Source organism: Apostichopus japonicus, chromosome 18 (genome assembly GCF_037975245.1).
Source record: "Apostichopus japonicus isolate 1M-3 chromosome 18, ASM3797524v1, whole genome shotgun sequence".
NCBI lineage: Eukaryota > Metazoa > Echinodermata > Holothuroidea > Aspidochirotida > Stichopodidae > Apostichopus > Apostichopus japonicus.
The window spans coordinates 6,826,933-6,845,000 of NC_092578.1; the positions used below are offsets into that span (position 1 = coordinate 6,826,933).

General features: G+C 36.8%; 1 protein-coding gene and 1 non-coding gene across 2 annotated transcripts; both read right to left on the minus strand.

Moving 5' to 3' along the window:
* Positions 1 to 3,649: 3,649 nt before the first annotated feature.
* On the minus strand, positions 3,650 to 16,440 carry LOC139958702 (uncharacterized). Its single transcript, XM_071955975.1, has 4 exons — positions 15,795 to 16,440; positions 9,334 to 9,600; positions 7,583 to 7,778; positions 3,650 to 6,841 (listed from the first exon to the last, which is right to left on the minus strand). The coding sequence occupies exons 1-4, from the start codon at positions 15,812 to 15,814 to the stop codon at positions 6,644 to 6,646; spliced, it is 681 nt and encodes a 226-aa protein (XP_071812076.1). The 5' UTR covers positions 15,815 to 16,440; the 3' UTR covers positions 3,650 to 6,643.
* On the minus strand, positions 9,765 to 9,835 carry Trnaf-aaa (transfer RNA phenylalanine (anticodon AAA)). The gene has a single exon. It is a non-coding gene; the product is annotated as a tRNA-Phe (tRNA).
* Positions 16,441 to 18,068: the final 1,628 nt, after the last annotated feature.

An 18,068-nucleotide genomic window follows, 5' to 3' on the forward strand; every position in this document is an offset into this window, starting at 1 on the left:
AGAATGCCGCTTCAGTCTGTATATAAGGCTCTGAGTTTAGTCAGAGCATATAAGGCTCTGAGTTTAGTTGTGTTGTACTGCCCTCTAGTTGTGTCCTTACAAGAATAGTTCGGAGGTTTTTTCTTCATATTCATCGCAAGTAAGCCGGAAAAAATCAACACTTCACCAAATCATATACTCATTTGAATTACAGTTCAGGGAAAAAATTACATTTAAAAAAAATAATAACCTCAACTACTTCCCCATTCCCCTTCCCCAAAGAAAAACAAAGGTTAATCGGTACGAACACGTCATGGATTCAATTTACATCCATATATACAACCAAGGTGGACCGCTTTACCACATAGAGACACAGTGTACATATGTCTATTTACCAAACGTCTATATGTTGAAATAACACTTCAAAACACCCCCAAGGCAGATTTTGTCATTCCAAATTCCTCACACAGATTAAAACTTGTATTGCTTCGATCGATATCTTTATGTCGTTAGTTGACTTGTTCACATATTAGAAGTTTAAATTATTTAAAGTTGAAGGTGAGTGAGTATTTCAACCGTATTGAATACTTATTGGCTTTCAGCACCGATAATTCTTTTCATTCACCCAATATACATGTTTGTACTGTGAATAAGAGACAACTGAAGTGTGTTATAACACAGTAGCACACGTTAGACCTATCAGCAGATGCTACTACCAAAAAAAATACTAACAGACGAATTCATTACTCAAAGGCTGTTTCAACTAATAACTGGTTTGGAGTCGTAAACAACTGTCCATATGTTTGACTAGTAAGTACACCTTTGTAAAGATGGTTCAAATTGCAGATTTTAAGCGTTTTGCAGTAAAGTGTAACCCACTTTCTGTTAAAATGTGGACGAAATTATTCGCGGAACCTTAAGAGTAGTCTGGTGAGTCCAGTCAATCTCTATGCATATAATTGTGTGTTTAGTATTTTATGTTTGTAAAGTCCTTCTCAGTAGCAACTGTAACAAATGTTAAGAAATGATAACACACATCAGTTTTAACTAATTAACGGGTACTCACCTTTATCTGTTTTAACTGATAAAGCCATGAGCATCGGCTGTTACCTCTACTTTGGTCAAGTTACATCTACTTTCCTTCTAGTTACCTACACTGAAAAAATAAACTAGTCAATATTGCCACGGACTAACGTTAAATTAGTCTGTAACGTTAGTCAATGCACACGAACTAGCAAAAATCTTCGTTTCATCGCTGCTTCTTAGTCAGTTTACACTGACTAAGGAAAATATAATCACAGCTTAGTCGGTGGCTCATATAAATTAGTCGGTAAACACCGACTAATGTCACCAACTAATGTAACTGACTAATATACATTTACCGACTAAGAAATTGTTGATCGACTAAGCTGACGGACTAAGATGACCGACTAAGAAATCCAACTGACTAAGGAATAAATTAGTCGGTATAGCAACTGACTAAGGCTATGTTAGTCGGGAGAGGCACCAGATGGACTAACGTTATGTTAGTCGGTGAACCAATTTAAGTTTTCAGTGTATACATCGCTGACTTTTCTAATGCTACGTTGCCCGTCACGATAACTGCATATTTAGTGACACTACATTTTTTTTCAGTATTTCGTCTGAAATTTGTTTTGTTTTGTCTTCTTTCGGAAACGGGACCCAACGATAGTTTTCCTATATAGAAGTTGTCCTATATAGTTGTCCTATATAATAGTCCTATATAGAAGCTGGACTGTCTGGACAAAGTGAAACCGTCACGTCACAACAATGGTCGTAATGTTTTTCTTTTTTTGTTGGGGGGGGTGTGGTAAGTTTCAAGTATAATTTCTTTCAACCTGTAAATCAGATATGTATATATGCTTTGGTGAAGAGCTGTTTTGTATTTTTCGGGTTATCTATATCATTACTATGAAAACTTCTGGACTATGCTCTAAAGTTTGCGATAAATAGTTTAGACTTCACGATTGGTTAAGATAGGCCCACCGTATATTGTGCGCCTATCGTACCCATAAGTCATGAAATCATGATAATGTTTAATCTAACTGGCACATGTCCGCTTCTTGCGCTCTCATTCGAAACAAATATTGTCATATGCACGAGAAATCTACTTCTGGCGTTTCTCCTCAAATGACAGTTTGGTGTATTGGCTTCCTTCGAATTCATGAGTTCTGGTTGAAAGAAATCGTCATTTAAATGAATTTAAATTGGCAACTGGCAGTTCCTCGTAATCTCATTGGAGGGATCTGTCACATGTCTATGTCTGATGTTCTTGATTGGACGGCACGAACTCGACATACGTTGAATTGAAGTTGTTATATGCTATTTTTTTTGTGCTTGTTGCAAATTCTTATGCATAAACCATATGCATAATACAAGATGTTGAAAGTAAAGCTGCGAATGGACCTAGGATGGTTATGAATTAGTTACCGTAGTGTGTGTATCGTTGTTACCTTTGCAGAAGTTATAAATACTACCTTCTAATCAGAGCACCAGAAACTGATACATCCATATATATTATTGCACGTTTGGCGTACCATATTTTCATTTTTGCTAGAATTTCCCAGTTATAATTCTGCACTGGGGTTCGCACCCTTGTGTGTTGTGCCTTCTTTTATCAAGGGACAATATCCAAAAATTCTTTTTGTTGAAAAAATTCCTTTTTTTTTTGCTTCCATTTAAAAAATTTGTTTTAGTATAATTTAATTTTCTTTTGTTTCAGTGTTATTAACAGAAGTAAAATGATCACATATATTCTTTTTCCTTTCTAAGTTTTTTATAATTTAATACAGACTGATTGATGTCTCTTTTGGCTCTTAATTTGTATATATGGAACAATTATTATTTTTAAATTTGTATTTTCGAGAAATTTCCTAAAATGACGAGATATTTAAAATATTATCGGCATTATATGATTGTTTGGAGCATGGGGGAAAAACATGGCGTAAATAAAACAGAAAAAAAAAATCTTTATGACTGTTATTGTGATGTTCCATTCAGTGCGAGGCTATGAGAAGTTAGCTCATTAACATAAATTATGATAATGATGTGCAATCAAAGGTCATTCGAGACAAACTATATTTTATACTGGCACTAGAACTATCTTTTATATAGCAAGGAACCTATATAGGCAAAGCTTTAGGACGCTGAATTTGAAATGTTTTAGCTGCAATGTATAGGCATAGTATTCTATCACAGGTCATTTAGTGGCGTTACTCCTCCCTTACCTGTCTCCCCTCAACAAATGCATTCTAAAGTACGTAGCCTACAAAATTTGGTAACATTTTAGAACTGCGGCCAAAAGTTGACCCGCTTTGAAGTGAACGCTCATGCACTTCGCCTTCTATAGTCTATCAATTTGATGGCTTACAACTTGCAAAATCAGATGGGTTTATGCATTCATTATAAATGTGACGCATATATATATATATATATATATATATATATAAATATATATATATATATATATATATATATATATATATATATATATAAATTTTGATTTTTGCAGCCAAACCTCTACTCATATATATATATATATATATAGCATATATATATATATATATATAGCCTATATATATAGCCTATATATATAGCCTACATATATATATAGCCTATATATATATATGTGCGGCAAGGTTAACCCCGCCTGAGTATATAGGCCCACAAAATCGTAATCTGCGGAAGCCTAATCTACGAAATATAGATTAACTTTCTTCAATGCTCTAGTTTACAAAGGGCTTCAAAAATACCGAATTCCCCTTCTCGTCAATGTGCTTTGACTATTTCCCCAAAAAAAGGATCACTACTTCATATTATATATTATTGTTAATTGTAAAAGCATGACAATTAACACAGTGATTATGCTAATGATTGAAAAGCATTCACAAAGACGTGTTAACACTATCTGATTTATTCGTTTCATAATTTTGTACAGATTACAGAATTTAAAGTTTTAAAGCTATGGTAAATATATATACCAAACACAACAATAAATATCTCTGAAACAATAAATATCTCTTAACATCGAAAACAGTTATTGAAAATAACTTAATATCAGAAGATGAAAGAATAGAAGTAGTAACAATAATCGTGAAAACAATAATATTTTATATAAGATACTACATATGAACAAATTCTATACACCATAATGTCAATACAGAAGTTATATGTTACACAAATTTCAGATAGGAAATCAACTGCAATGAGTCTCTTGTATACAAAATTTTAAGTTATCACTCGAGACTTGGTGCGCTATTGTTTTATAAATAAGGTACCACGCGTTTTACGTAATTCAGGAATGCTTAAAGGGGGACACAAGCGTTATAATTACTTTAATAACGCATGGAATGTGACATTGAGCATCGCTATTGGCTATGTATAAAGATATATATAGATATCCTTTATATTTATATATATATTATTGATAGATATTTATAGATATCATTTTCACTCTTCTTATAAAATTGTTGCTGCGAATCGAACTGAAACATATATTTTAATGTATGTGTTAGACGCTTTATATACGGTTGCGTTTATTACGAAGCGTCACAACACGCTAACGTACAATACCAAATTGTGCGCTTGCATACTATATGTTTTTCTACACGAAAGTAAACAGTATATGTTGTTATAGAATGTGACACTACCGTGAGAGAATATGCGGTATTTATGTATGTTTCAAACGAGTAACGCCACCCCCCCCATCCGCCCCAACCACGTTCCACCCTACCCCAAATCAGATCAGGGTGGACAGGGGTTCAATTTGTCCGGAGATCAACACTACACAATATGCGCAGATATTGTTTTCTATTGTCTTAATTTATTACATTATGTCAATGGCCTTCTTTGCTCGTGTGTGTAATACGCTACAGTTTACTGTCAAACATACATATTCATATTTTTGAGATTTCTCTTTGCTGATTGGCCTTTCGATTTTCCTTGAACAAGCGTCTCGCTTTGGAAAATCAACCCCCTGTATATACACCGGGAGGTGAATGAATTAGAGGGCAATCAAGAACGCATGCGCAAATAGCCAAGAGAATATTGCATTTAGGAATAATACTGTTCATTACTCTTATAATGCCACGTGATCTCAACAGTGAGCTCCTTGCCAAAACAAAAACACGATAAGCATTATAGCGGCAAAGTTGTGTAAAACGATTGAAACCCTTTTTCGCATCATATTGTAAGATTGAAAACAGTTATACAAAAGATGATATCTTACTTTTGACCATTCTCTCAGAAAAGCGATTATGATATTCTGATACGGCATAAGAAAAACCTTGGAGGTGATGCAAGGCAACGTAAGATTCATTTCAACTGAACCCCATCTTAGCTAGGATAATTTATGCAAACTACGATAATTTATGCAAACCACGATACTGCCTCATCTATTTTATAAAAAACTACAAAAAATATTAGCACAAAAATTACTGACCTAGTCTTACAGTAAATTTACTCTGTTTCTGTTTATCAGGTAATAGTTAAAAAGTATGACTTGTATGAATATTCATTTTACTTTATTGCTTGCCAAATGAAAACAATGTCCATCAGTGTAAGCAGGGTTATAGCCACGCCGGCCGGCGGCGGCCGGTGGTAACCGCCACTCACGCCTGCCGGCCGGCATTGGAAGTGAATAAACAGTCCACTGGCCGGCACAGAAAAAATAGTAAAATGCTTGTGAAATACAACAAAAGTAACAAATTTATCTTTCCCTTGCCGTAAAACATGATAACAACGTCACCTTTTTCTGTTATTTACCAATTGTAAATCTTAAGCGGGCCCCTGGACCCCCGGCCGTGAGATGCGAGAGCTTCGCTCGCTACGCTCGCTACGCTTCGCAAATTTATTTAACCAGCACTCACAATCTCCTAGCTATAACCCTGAGTGTAAGCTATACATTTCTATATATCACCTTTTTGTTTTCTTTAAGGAAATTACACTTTATGTATCAGGGGCTCATTATTCAAAGTGACTGGACAATCTAGTTTAAAACAGACAATATTAACATATTATTTCAGCCTCCCTCAACAGGAAACGAAACACGAGGAAGGGGAGGAAGGGGAGGAAGGGAGGGGAGCTGGGCAGGTCAACGATCTACTTGTAGACAAATACATGCTGGATCACACGTTTTGTTGTTTAGAGTTATTAGCAAGTTTTGGTAGAGTTGTTAGACATAAAAGCTGCATTTTGGTGTTCCAACTTGCAACAAGTTATTAATTGGTAGCATGTATGTACCCAACGTATACAATGAAAGACAACGTATCTTAACTTAGAATCTATAATTATATAATTTAGGATATTATTAATTGAATAATTTAGTCTCACCAAGATCGCTATAAGAATAATGAATTACAAGCAAAAACGTCATGATTATGATCATGAAGATATCATTTATTACAGTAAATTTGTAGTAATTTTCTGTACAATTATTGTGGGTTCTATACAATAGATAGAGCTTAGAGCTGTATTCTTCATTGAATTTATAATTAATATTTTTATTTTATTATATAGGCCTAAAGTATAAATGTGCTGGTAAACAGACTGTTACCAATCTCTAAAAAAGGATGTGGGGGGGGGGATAGGGGGACATCGGAGCTCTTGAAGTCTTCGGGTGTTGGTCCATGAGACCCTGATAGGATCACGTGGCTTCGTAAAAACTGACACAACTTTGAATCCTGATTGGTTCTTCGTGTATACCTCTATTGGGGTCAGCTAGGTTGATGACTAGCGCAATAGCGTGTCGTACGACCTCGTGACAGACTACATCATTAACTGGGTATGGAGGAGTACTCGCCACGCATTTTTCTTCTATAAACCATTGTTTCATATTCGGTAACTGTGAAGGGAAAAATTAGAATTATGATAGAATAAAAAAAAATCAATCTTTTAAAATTCCAATTTTTTTTGCTTGACCTGACGTCATAAACTTCAGTTCGAAGGTAAGAACCTATATTGCGATTCATTACGTCATAACTGCAAACATCATTTCAATTACTCAGGGTTTAACTCAGCTGTTTCTCCATTTTATGTCACATACGTCTCCGTGTAATGGTGTTAATTGTGCAAAGGTACATGAAATGTGAAAAGGCATTGGCAGATCGTCGGGGTCAACCCTTTAGCCTAACTACTTCTTCATTATATTGGCCTAACACATGATTAACGTACGTAATACATAATATAGTTTGGTCATTATAAATTATCACAAGGCGGAGGATTGAATGTTAATGGAGTGGATCAAGGGGGTGTGAGGCTTCCCCCCCCCCTTCAACCCCTCCCATCCTCAACCCATCCTCACATACAAATTAATAGTTATCAAATGAACCTTGCGTGTAGACCTCACTATAGACCAATGATGTGTACCCTAAATATGCATCAGATTGAACCGTTTTACATCTTTTGTTATGAGGTAGGACATCCCCCCCCCCTCTAAATACAAATCGGCTTCAACGTCCCCAGGGGACACAACCACTCCCTTTTGAAATCCTGTATCAGTCCGTGTAATCAATCATTTAAGTAAATTTGAACTCATCAGATTTGAAGGATTTATCAAAATTTGAGATTTTTCAAGTTTCAATACCTGGATTACTTGTACTGGACCTCCAGTTATGTTGAATGCTATCTCCAATGGTCGATGAGATTGGCCATCTGGAGGACAAACTCGGCCGAGAGCACTTGCCGGGTTGCTAGGGTCTCTCCTTCCACGCGGAAGCGTGCGTGTAGGACTATCTATGACGTCATCGTCGTACATAGGTGGATCAGAACTAAATAACATACTGTTAGAGAAGAATGAAAGAGGATACATGTAGAAATAGGCATAAATCTAGAATTACTATTTTGTGTGTGTGAATTAAGGTATTTTCTCTTTTTTTAAGCTGATAAGTAAAGTGGCCATAAAGGGGATATTAAAAACCGAAGGTTGTCGGCACAACATTTAGAATCTGAGAGAAATTTCGATCTAATAGGTCTGGGATAGAAAACAGTGATATATTATGATATCTCAATTTTAAATTAATAGTGCATTGAAGGTCGACAGTTGAATCAACGTACGCCGAACAAATACATACATGGTGTTACTCAGAAAAACCTGGTGTTTTAAATGGCCTTTTAAAAAGTATTTAAATGTATTATATATTTCTAGCATAGACAGATGGGAATGGATACTAAATGATCTATCATAATGTAACAATTAAGTATGTATCTACAGCCAATATTTAATGTACAGTGCATAAATATATGTAATACGTGCAGTGCAACTTAAACAGTCTAAAAATCTTCAGTACTGTTTTAATAGATGCAACTTAAAATATATATAGCACCATGTTGCATCTACGCAACCTCCATTTTTACCCAAATTTCTCAAAGTACATAGGGCAACTTTCCACTAAGTCCATTCCCTCGAACATCTTAGAGCTCCACCCCCCTCCCACCACACCCACGTACCCCAGTACGAAAAGGTGGTTACTTCTCCCCTACCCCCTGCTGAACATACGCACTACCCTCAAATGTAAAAAAAAATATATCTGCGCAAGGAAATATATCGAAGTTGATTAGATTGATTCCTCACCTGGCAACCATTTACAAATTACCATTACCATTTATGTAAATGGTTACCCATTAACAAATTGAACATTGTTTCTTTGCCTTTACTTATAGATAGGTCACCATATTTCCCGCGAATGACTCATATTTGCTACTGACTAATTGCTTAAAGAAAGGTAAGACTATAGCAGGACTCAGTATATATAGTTCCACTTGAGTGGTCGCAGTCCCAATCAGGGTAATATTTTCTCAAGTTTGAACATTTATATCATTTGAACCGCAATTTTCGCGTTATAAAAAATCATTGAGAAAGATTTTGATAAAAATTTCTTTCTTCTTAGAACAGATGATTTCATGGCGTTACCAGGTTATTAATTTGTGAGTGGGGCATCAGTTTTAGTGGGGAAAGAATTAATATGTAGAAATACAGTAAGGTACAGTATACGGTGTTTGCATTTGCTTTCACCTCAAGTCTTGACTCGGAGGATAAACAAAGTGCGATTGATCTGGCCACCTATAATATTATGACCCACCAACGCGCCCACCTCACCCCAATCATCCCCTTCACCTGGTCGTAAATATATAATATATATATATATATATATATATATATATATATATATATATATATATATATATATATATATATATATATATATATATATATATGAAATTGTATGATATAAACTAAGTATATAAAGCTCTATAGTCACTAGAAAATAAAACGATAATATATAGTAGTGATAGGAAGGAGAACAACCTATTGTAATTTTGTTTGAGTCAACCCACCCAAATCTTTCCATAACGAAATTCTCCTGCTCATCAGACAGAGATACGGCACGGAATTGTAACCGTGGAATCCCTGAAAGAGGACTGCTCGCACTCCGTATCCGATCCAATCCGACCTCTGCCTCGTGTAGTTGGTCCTCTGATAGTTCCATTTCCAGCTCACAAGGGGGGCAGAGCATGGGTGTATCGGTGGATGGTATCGCCATCCCATCACAGCTTAATATCGGCAATAATACTAGGATACAAGCCCATCCTTCAGTCACGAATCTGTAATTGAATCAACATAATAAGAATTTGCATGTATATCTATATAGATCTATATAGATCTATATATATAGATCTATATATATATATATATATATATATATATATATATATATATTATTGAAAAGGTAATGAGTTGTAAAATCCAGAACAGTGAAAAAACTTCCAGCCTCCACCGGGATTCGAACCCGGGCCTCCCTCTTTTTATGCGGACACCCTACCACTAGGCTATGGACGCTGATTGTATGTCCAGAGGTTCGAAACCAGTAAAGAAGGTCATAATTCCACTGTAGGCGTTTGTCACCTGTATCGAACAATACTAGTTCTGTTTTGGTGACATATTTGCCTTACACAAGAGATCAAACATGATTCTAACCAACTCGAAGTCATTTGTGATTCCTAAAGCCGGATCTCGAAAGAGATACATTAACAGACTTTTGTTAATGAAATGGAGGTAAACGACAAAGGCATATGAATATATATAATTGTAAACGTAATGAGTTGTAAAATCCAGAATATATATATATATATATAGGCGTATATATATATAGGCGTATATATATATAGGCGTATATATATATATATATATATATATAGGCGTATATATATATATATGTATATATATATATATATATATATATATATATATATATATATACGCCTACAGTGGAATTACAACCTATAATTGGGGGAGGGTTACCGCGGTCCAAATCCCGCCCTCGAAATAGTTCAATCCGGCCCACAATAATTTTGCACTTATCGGGTTTGCGAACCTCATGGCCTCGGGCTCGAGCACCCTTAACGGGCTTACGTTGGACTCTGTTCAATCTGGTTAATTACTGGGAGATTTCGGTTCTCTCTGACCCATTGCTCACAGAGAAATGAACTGTACAAAACTCTGAAGTCCAGGATAAAAAAAATTCTAAAACCCACTACGACACGACCACGCCTCTTTAATAATATAGATGAAGACATCATCGGTGGCCATTTTATATATATATATATATATATATATATATATATATATATATATATATATATATATATTTTTTAAATTGTGTTTTCTTTTCAGGTAAAAAACTATAGCCAAGAGAAAGCAAAATTAAATGACAACCTTTCATACAATTTTGACTGAAACTTTTTTTCTCACGGAAGCGACTCTGTAATTATAAAGTCGGCAGTCTTTATGTCGGCGTTTCATCAAAGAGAGGTTAGTTGACTTTAACAAAACTAACAAATGCTTGTATCAGTCAAAACAAATGAAAACGCTGTCAAGAAGAGTGTGACATTTCTTTGTCCATTTTTTTTTTGGGTTTGTCTTTTCTTCCGTCCGATTGTTTCATGCATCAATTAGCAAAAGATGAGTCGACCATTCAGGCTTCTACTCTTCAATAAACCAACCAATTAGAATCCATATCTCCCTCTTGTTCGACCTCGAAGAATCAGTTTTTCTTTCCTTCTTTCGCTTTTCTTTTCTTTTCATGTGTGTTGTACGCACAATATGCCTAACACCTGATGTGTTGTATTGAGTGTATAGGATCAAACTGTTTTGATTTTATTTTTTTGCCGATCGCCATTACTAGTCTTGCGGTGATAAATCCAGGTCTTTTCAGACATGTCAATTACCCGGATCTGTGTCGTTGGCAAAGTAAACTAAACAGCTTGTAACAATACGTAACCGATGACTAGTCTTGTTCCCAGCCGTTATTGCGGTGGCTATTGTGTTGGCCTTGTATAATTAGTGTACTGTACCCCTATATATACTCCAGTGCAAGACAAGTAGATGACGGAGTGCCTGCGGCTTGGCTGGCGCTGCTTACTTCCATGTTTTATTCTGGCGGATGTAATCACAATGAAACCCAAATCCTGCAATCATGTACGTATGTATTATAACAAGTGTAAACGAAGTCAATCATAAGTCGAACGTTTAACATCCTGTTTGCTGCAAATACAAAGTTGGTAATGTTGTAGACAAATAAAATAAGAATCTCAACGACTAAAGGCATGTATATGTGTACCATATGCAAGATATGGTACCGTTTAGCCAACGGGGCGGGGAAGGGCAGAGTAGCAAGATAGGGGGGGGGGGTGGGAGGTACCATAAGGCAACAGTAATCATGACAATTTTCCCAAACGTTTGTATACCATGCAGGCCTAAAGTGTTATTGCGACGGGCACACGAGAAGGGGTAAGGAGGGGGGAGGTATAGGGGAGTGCAAAATAGGGGACCATACAGAGGGAATACTTTCGCTTCCATACACCTTCCCCGTGGGAAATGATGACATATTTGACATCGAACAATTCATATTTTAGCGAACGCAAGTCTGCTAGAGAAACCGAAAAATGGTCACCTAAAGTGAAACCCTCACATGATACATCCATCCACTTTACTGACCCTTCCAAAGACGTGACCTCATCGAGCCGTCTTCTACATTAGTCCCTCTTTCCCGTCTGTATCTATAACGATTTTTCAAGAAATTTAGCCTAGCGGAAGTACATTATTGGCTACTATACAGGTTTGTTCTCAGAAATGAACGTGAGACCGGATTCTTACTTTTCTTTTATACATCCTATAGCAGCAGGCCTTGAACCGTTAGCTGCTCAGGCTGCAAGCATATCAGCGAAAGGGAGGGAAAAAACCCAACCCCATCATTATCTTGAACTTCACTATATATAACATCGACCCAAATTCAATAATTTGTAGTCTTTTCACTGACGGAAACGCGAATCTCAAAGTTCAATTACTAAACAAACTCAGACATTATGCCAGTTAAAGGAGCAAACAGGGTTTCATCCGGCTTCAATAACCGTGGTATACCATATAAAACAACACTGAACAACACAGGCATGAGGAAACAGTACAGGGGAACTACATTTGGTTTATGAATTCAACCTATATATGAGGCATATTTAAAGGATGATTTTGAAATTGCTCCAGAAAACCGTTTAAAAAAAAACTTCTTTCAGCCCAGTTTGTATAATATTTCTATAAACCTTTCAAATTTTGAGAAATAATCCTTTAAGCAGCGGAGTTTCGTCAATTAAAGTAACTGGACTGTTTAGTCTAATACACAGACCATTACCTCATTTCCTCATGAATATGCAACACGTACTTTCATGGCGTCAAATAACATGTTTACAATGCGTTACAAACTTTGTCAAGGACAAATGGTGTTGAATGTCATTTTAAGGGGAGGGGAGGGAGGATGGGGAGGTGGTGGGGAATGTCATCCAAGGGGAAGGGGAGGGGTGGGGGAATGTCATCCAAGGGGGAGGGGGGTGGTAGAGAGAGAGAGTCTGTTGCATATATGAAGTTACAAAAACACCAGTTGTTGGTGAAATCAAACAACTAGGGCAGAAATATGTTGGTACTCAATCAATTATTCATACATCCGTTAGATCAAAATAATTAATATAGTTCCAAATTACGGTACCAACCTTTCGGGACCCTGTAGACTGGGGACCGCGGGTTTAAGGAACCGCAATTGTTACGCCTCTGGGTATCTTGAAGGTCGGATCATCGTGAAATGTAGCCATTTAATTATGTTAGCGTTTGACATGTAGACCAAAATAGTTACTACCATGGAGGGGTTGACTGACCGGTCAGGGTGATCGACCAGTCTCCGAGGTCCCAGAGCAGCAGGGACCCAGTAGCTGTGATGTTTATTTGAGATCACGTCTGTGAGAAAAGCTGTCACAAACCATTAATATCAAACTATATCCCGTCAATAAAACTTCCTAATTTGGAAATTAGGGTAAGAGTTGACTAGCAGTAAAGTGAGATTTGGTGTATATACAGTGGCGCAGGGCGTGGGAGGGGCATCGGGGGTGGTGGGGGGGGGGGGGCTTAGAGAAATCGGTGGGATTTGGGATCTTCGCCAGAAGAATGATACTTTATAGTTGTAGATGCTATCGTGTCCCAGAATCGGAAAGTTCAAGTACTTTATGTCCATAATTCTACTTTTCTTAAACTGTTTATTTCGAATTTCTGTCGACGGAAATATCTATAGACCAATATGAACATATACTTCATAATTAAGGTCCCGTGTATATATCAAACCAATAACTGGATCATTTGATTGCCTGATGGCACTCCTTTAGCCAAGACGGTATCATGCAGCTGAAATATTTAGCACTATACCGAGGAGAACGTCCCTAATTGAGAAAGTGAAGGGGGAGGGGTGCAGCTTAGTCCACTCTGTATTCCCAACCGTTCCTACGCCTATGATATCAATTCTATGTAATAGACTTATAAAATAACAGGCCACTGCCGCACCTTTTAGAGTTGATTTCCATCCATTTTCTTTTAAAAACCTATTTCGTTTGCTTATTATACATAGGCTTCATTAATACTAACATGGGCTCTAATTTAGAATCAGTGCCCGGATGTACGTAAAGTACACCTCATATATTGTTTACATGTTACAGTGACAAGGATAAGGTAACAAGGTTAGGGTCAATAGACACCTCTATACTTCCGGTCACTGATTCTAAATTAGTGCCCCCCCCCCCTATACCTCAATCATTATTTTAGACGCGAAATAGTGCATTTTGAGTCGTGTATGGGCTGTACATTATTTTGTATACATGCAAGGTTGGGCTACTAAATACCTTTATATTTTGTGTGGGGTTGAAAAGGGAGGGTATACACCCCTGCGCCACCCCCCTGCACCTACCCATCCCCCTAGCCAGATTAGAAAGTCAATGATAATGGTACTATTTTAAAAAAAGTCCCCCAGGAAATAACCTGTGCATGAATAGTCAATGGTAATGGTCATTCGTTCCCCTAAGAATTACATTTTACCATTCTCGAGGCATTTCGCTGACCGAGAAATTTTAATTATGTAGGTTAACACTATAAATGAAGGCTTGCTGAAAAATCGTAGGTCGGTGAACGACATTCTTGAAATGCTCCACAGAAGTCTCACACATTGGAATTGGATTTCATCCTTGCTATTCATTTTTGCTTGATTGCTTGTGGAATATCACCGAAAATGAGCAAATATTTTATCAAAGAAAAACAAAAATTGATTCACATGAATGTTGTGACGGGGTCCTTACTAAATATAGGAGCTGACGTCATTGTCTTTTTTAGTTTTTAAAGGAGCACTCCAAAGATATATTAAAGATAAGAAAAAAATCAAAATAGACTGTGCATGGTATATGTCAACCTTAAAACTGTGTTTATTTATATAGTTGTGTACGTTTTATGTATACTTTGGTGTGGCAATGGACATGGACATGTAAACAACACTCAACTACTATAATTTGGAGAAATATACTTTTGAATGATGAATTCCATCTCATAAAACTTTTCACAAACCTTTCGACAAAGTTTTCAGAATTAATGCATGATACTTTTCAGCAAATGAAAAGTAAACGGCAATCTTCGAATGTCAGAGCACTTATATGTATATATATATACATATATATATATATATATATATATATATACAGAGTATATCTATATATATATAGATATAGATATTTAAATATATATATATATATATATACTCTGTATATACCAATATATATATATATATATATATATTTGTATATAGCTAGCAACCCCCTCCCCCCCCCCCCCCCCCCGAATGATCCATTTTCGACTTGAGTACAGGTACAAACACGCCCATTTCCGCATGTTGCGCTTCTTCGTAATTAAGATAAAATTGTAGAAGAGACTTTTAAATATTCAATAAAATTACTGAAGTACAAGGAAAGGTATGACTTGGACGGGAGAGGAGGGCGGGGTGAGGGGGGGGGGTATAGCCGAAATTCAGATGGTAGTCCATGCATCACCTTATAACATACTTTGATTGTACTCGTGAAAAAAAGGCCAGAAAGGCGTATTTTTTACATGCATGTTCATGGCTAACTTCTCCTTCGTCTTAATGGTCATCGGTGTATTTGGCAGCAAAATATGCTTGAAATTCAACCTAAAACGGTCTTGCATGGTCAAATTCCATCATTACTCATGACCTTTTCAAGGAGGCGGGAAACATCTTAAGATGATATTTTGTATGTGTGTGTGTGTTATATAGTTTGCTACTTGTACCGGCCCTACCATGTATACTGCACAGTATTGTAGTAGATACCTTAATACCATAAACACGTCTATTTATTAAGTGTGTGTATAAAGCTGCCTATTTATGAAAAGAAAATAAGGCAAAAAGAAGAAGAAGAAGTGAAAATACCTTTGTTTCTTCGAATCCATCTTTTGGTGGTCAGTATTACTGAGAAGAAATGTTGGTTTTCTTTCTCGATGAAGGAACAGAAAGGAAGACGAAACCGCTAATTTACGAAGTCGGAGATAAAAAATAGTGAGCAAATATGGTGAGCTTCCCCCACTCTACATCTATTGTGGAAGATGTACTTTTATTTCTCTCTCTCACTCGTAGTACAAGCGACACTTCTGTTTAAGCCAATGCTGTGATGAACTTCAGTGTTTTGAGTTCTAAGTAAACTGAAGGGAAAAAAAATCTGGCGACAATGTGCGGCTTTGTTGTTCACTCACTGGAACAATTATTACAAGACTAAGAAAAAAAACCGCGAGTCTTTTATTGACTGTAAAACCCCTTAGCTGACTCATATTGACTTAACTGACAGAGTTACTATGAAAGACTATATGATTGGTCATTACATCATCGATGGGCGTGGCTATACACTGCTTGCTTAGGTGTGCGTACTTCTTTACTATATATAAGTGCCATTGTGCACAACCTTAGTTGAAAGTGTGTCAGTCAGAGTCATTGAACGCTGAAAGTTATTTGGAAAGTATAAACATTGAACAACGAGACGAGAAGGACAGGGAAAATAAAGGAACTGAGAAGTGCCGGTCGAACTTACTCCCCCCCCCCGGTCCATCCTACCCCTCCTCACCCTCCTCACTCTACACATCTTTCGAAAAGTAATTCAAATCACTTAGAGATTTATTAAACTAACTCCAAAGTTTAAGTCGTCTGCGATATTTTAAAGTTGAGAGCCTCAAAATGTTCAGTGTTCTTTTTTTTTTGGGTGACAGAATCTTGTCGTTCTGATTGAGCACACAAATTCTCAAACTGCTGAAATGTAGGAAATGTTTACCAATGAACCGGAAATGGTGATGACCAGCTGATGACGTTGTGTATGGTATGTGTGTGGAGTGGGGGCATAGGCGTAGGAGGCGGGGGATTGGGCTGCAGCCCCCCAAACCAAAATTTTCTGAAAATCCGGGCAATATATATGCTGAGAATTTTCCGGGCACCTAATGAAAGAAAAATAATTTGCAATGTGTTTTTCAATGGTTAAACTGATATTATTATCATCGTTATTATTGTAACGACTTCCCCAATAATTCTAACCAATATGGAAGGGTAATAACACGGCAAATGATTGTATTATATGTTATTGGCATGCGATGTAATAACCGATGCATGCCTATATGATATGCATATGAACATGTCGAACAATTTTGGTTATATTTTTCGGGCAAGTCATTAAAGCCGCCCCCCAATCAAATTGGGCTCCTACGCGGGTTGGGGTGGGGGAGTTGAGAGCTGGTGGCAAATTAAAGATTCCTTCTTACTTGGAATAAGTACGGACTAGGTATTAAACGAACTTTGTAGAGTGGGGGGGGGGGGGAGAGTTACTAACGGTCCTATCCGAATATGAGTTGAGTTTAAATTTTAAGTTTGAAATGTTGCCGGTGTATAAGTCAATGTGGGGGCATCTTATAAGATGTGTACCATTTGAAGAAAGACTGATGGGGGGGGGGGGGGGTGGGAGGGACAGCACCGCCCCAGTCCTCCACCTATGTGCGCGTACTGACCCAGATAGTAATTTGTTTACTCATAACCAATTACAAATATTTATTTTACAAATGTTGAAAAAAAATATTCTCTTTATTTTTGTACTGCAAATAATGTTCACATCATTATGTTCTTATCATTGGTTCCCCTTTAAAATATCAGTTGTTGCATATGTGTTTAACCTATAAATAATTTCATTACGCAATTATTTTACTATTACGCATTTCCTAACGGATATCCCGTGTTACGTTAGCTTTGCAAAGAATTTCACCCAGTTCCAAGAAGAAGAAAAATAAAATCGAAATGGTTGAAACGTGGAGAAGGCTATATACAACCATCATGAAGGTACCGCTAAGAAGTTCCCTCATAACATAAATGATATAGTCTTTGGTTTTTCTTCTATACTGCTTACGTTACAAGTTCTTGGAAATGATGTCAAACAGCCTATCTGGCCCTATTTTTTAATTAATTTGGTGTCTTCGACCGGATCACTTCATATAGTTGTCACATCCTTTAATCGAATCGATTTCGTTTTCTCGCATTGAGGTTTTCTATCGGTTTTGTATAGATCACAAAGGAAGCTCCACCAAGTTCATTTCTGTGTTCGATGACCGCAACAAATATTTTACAGAAATGTTATACCAAAAACAAAAAACCAGGGTGGAAAATTGGCTTCATGGG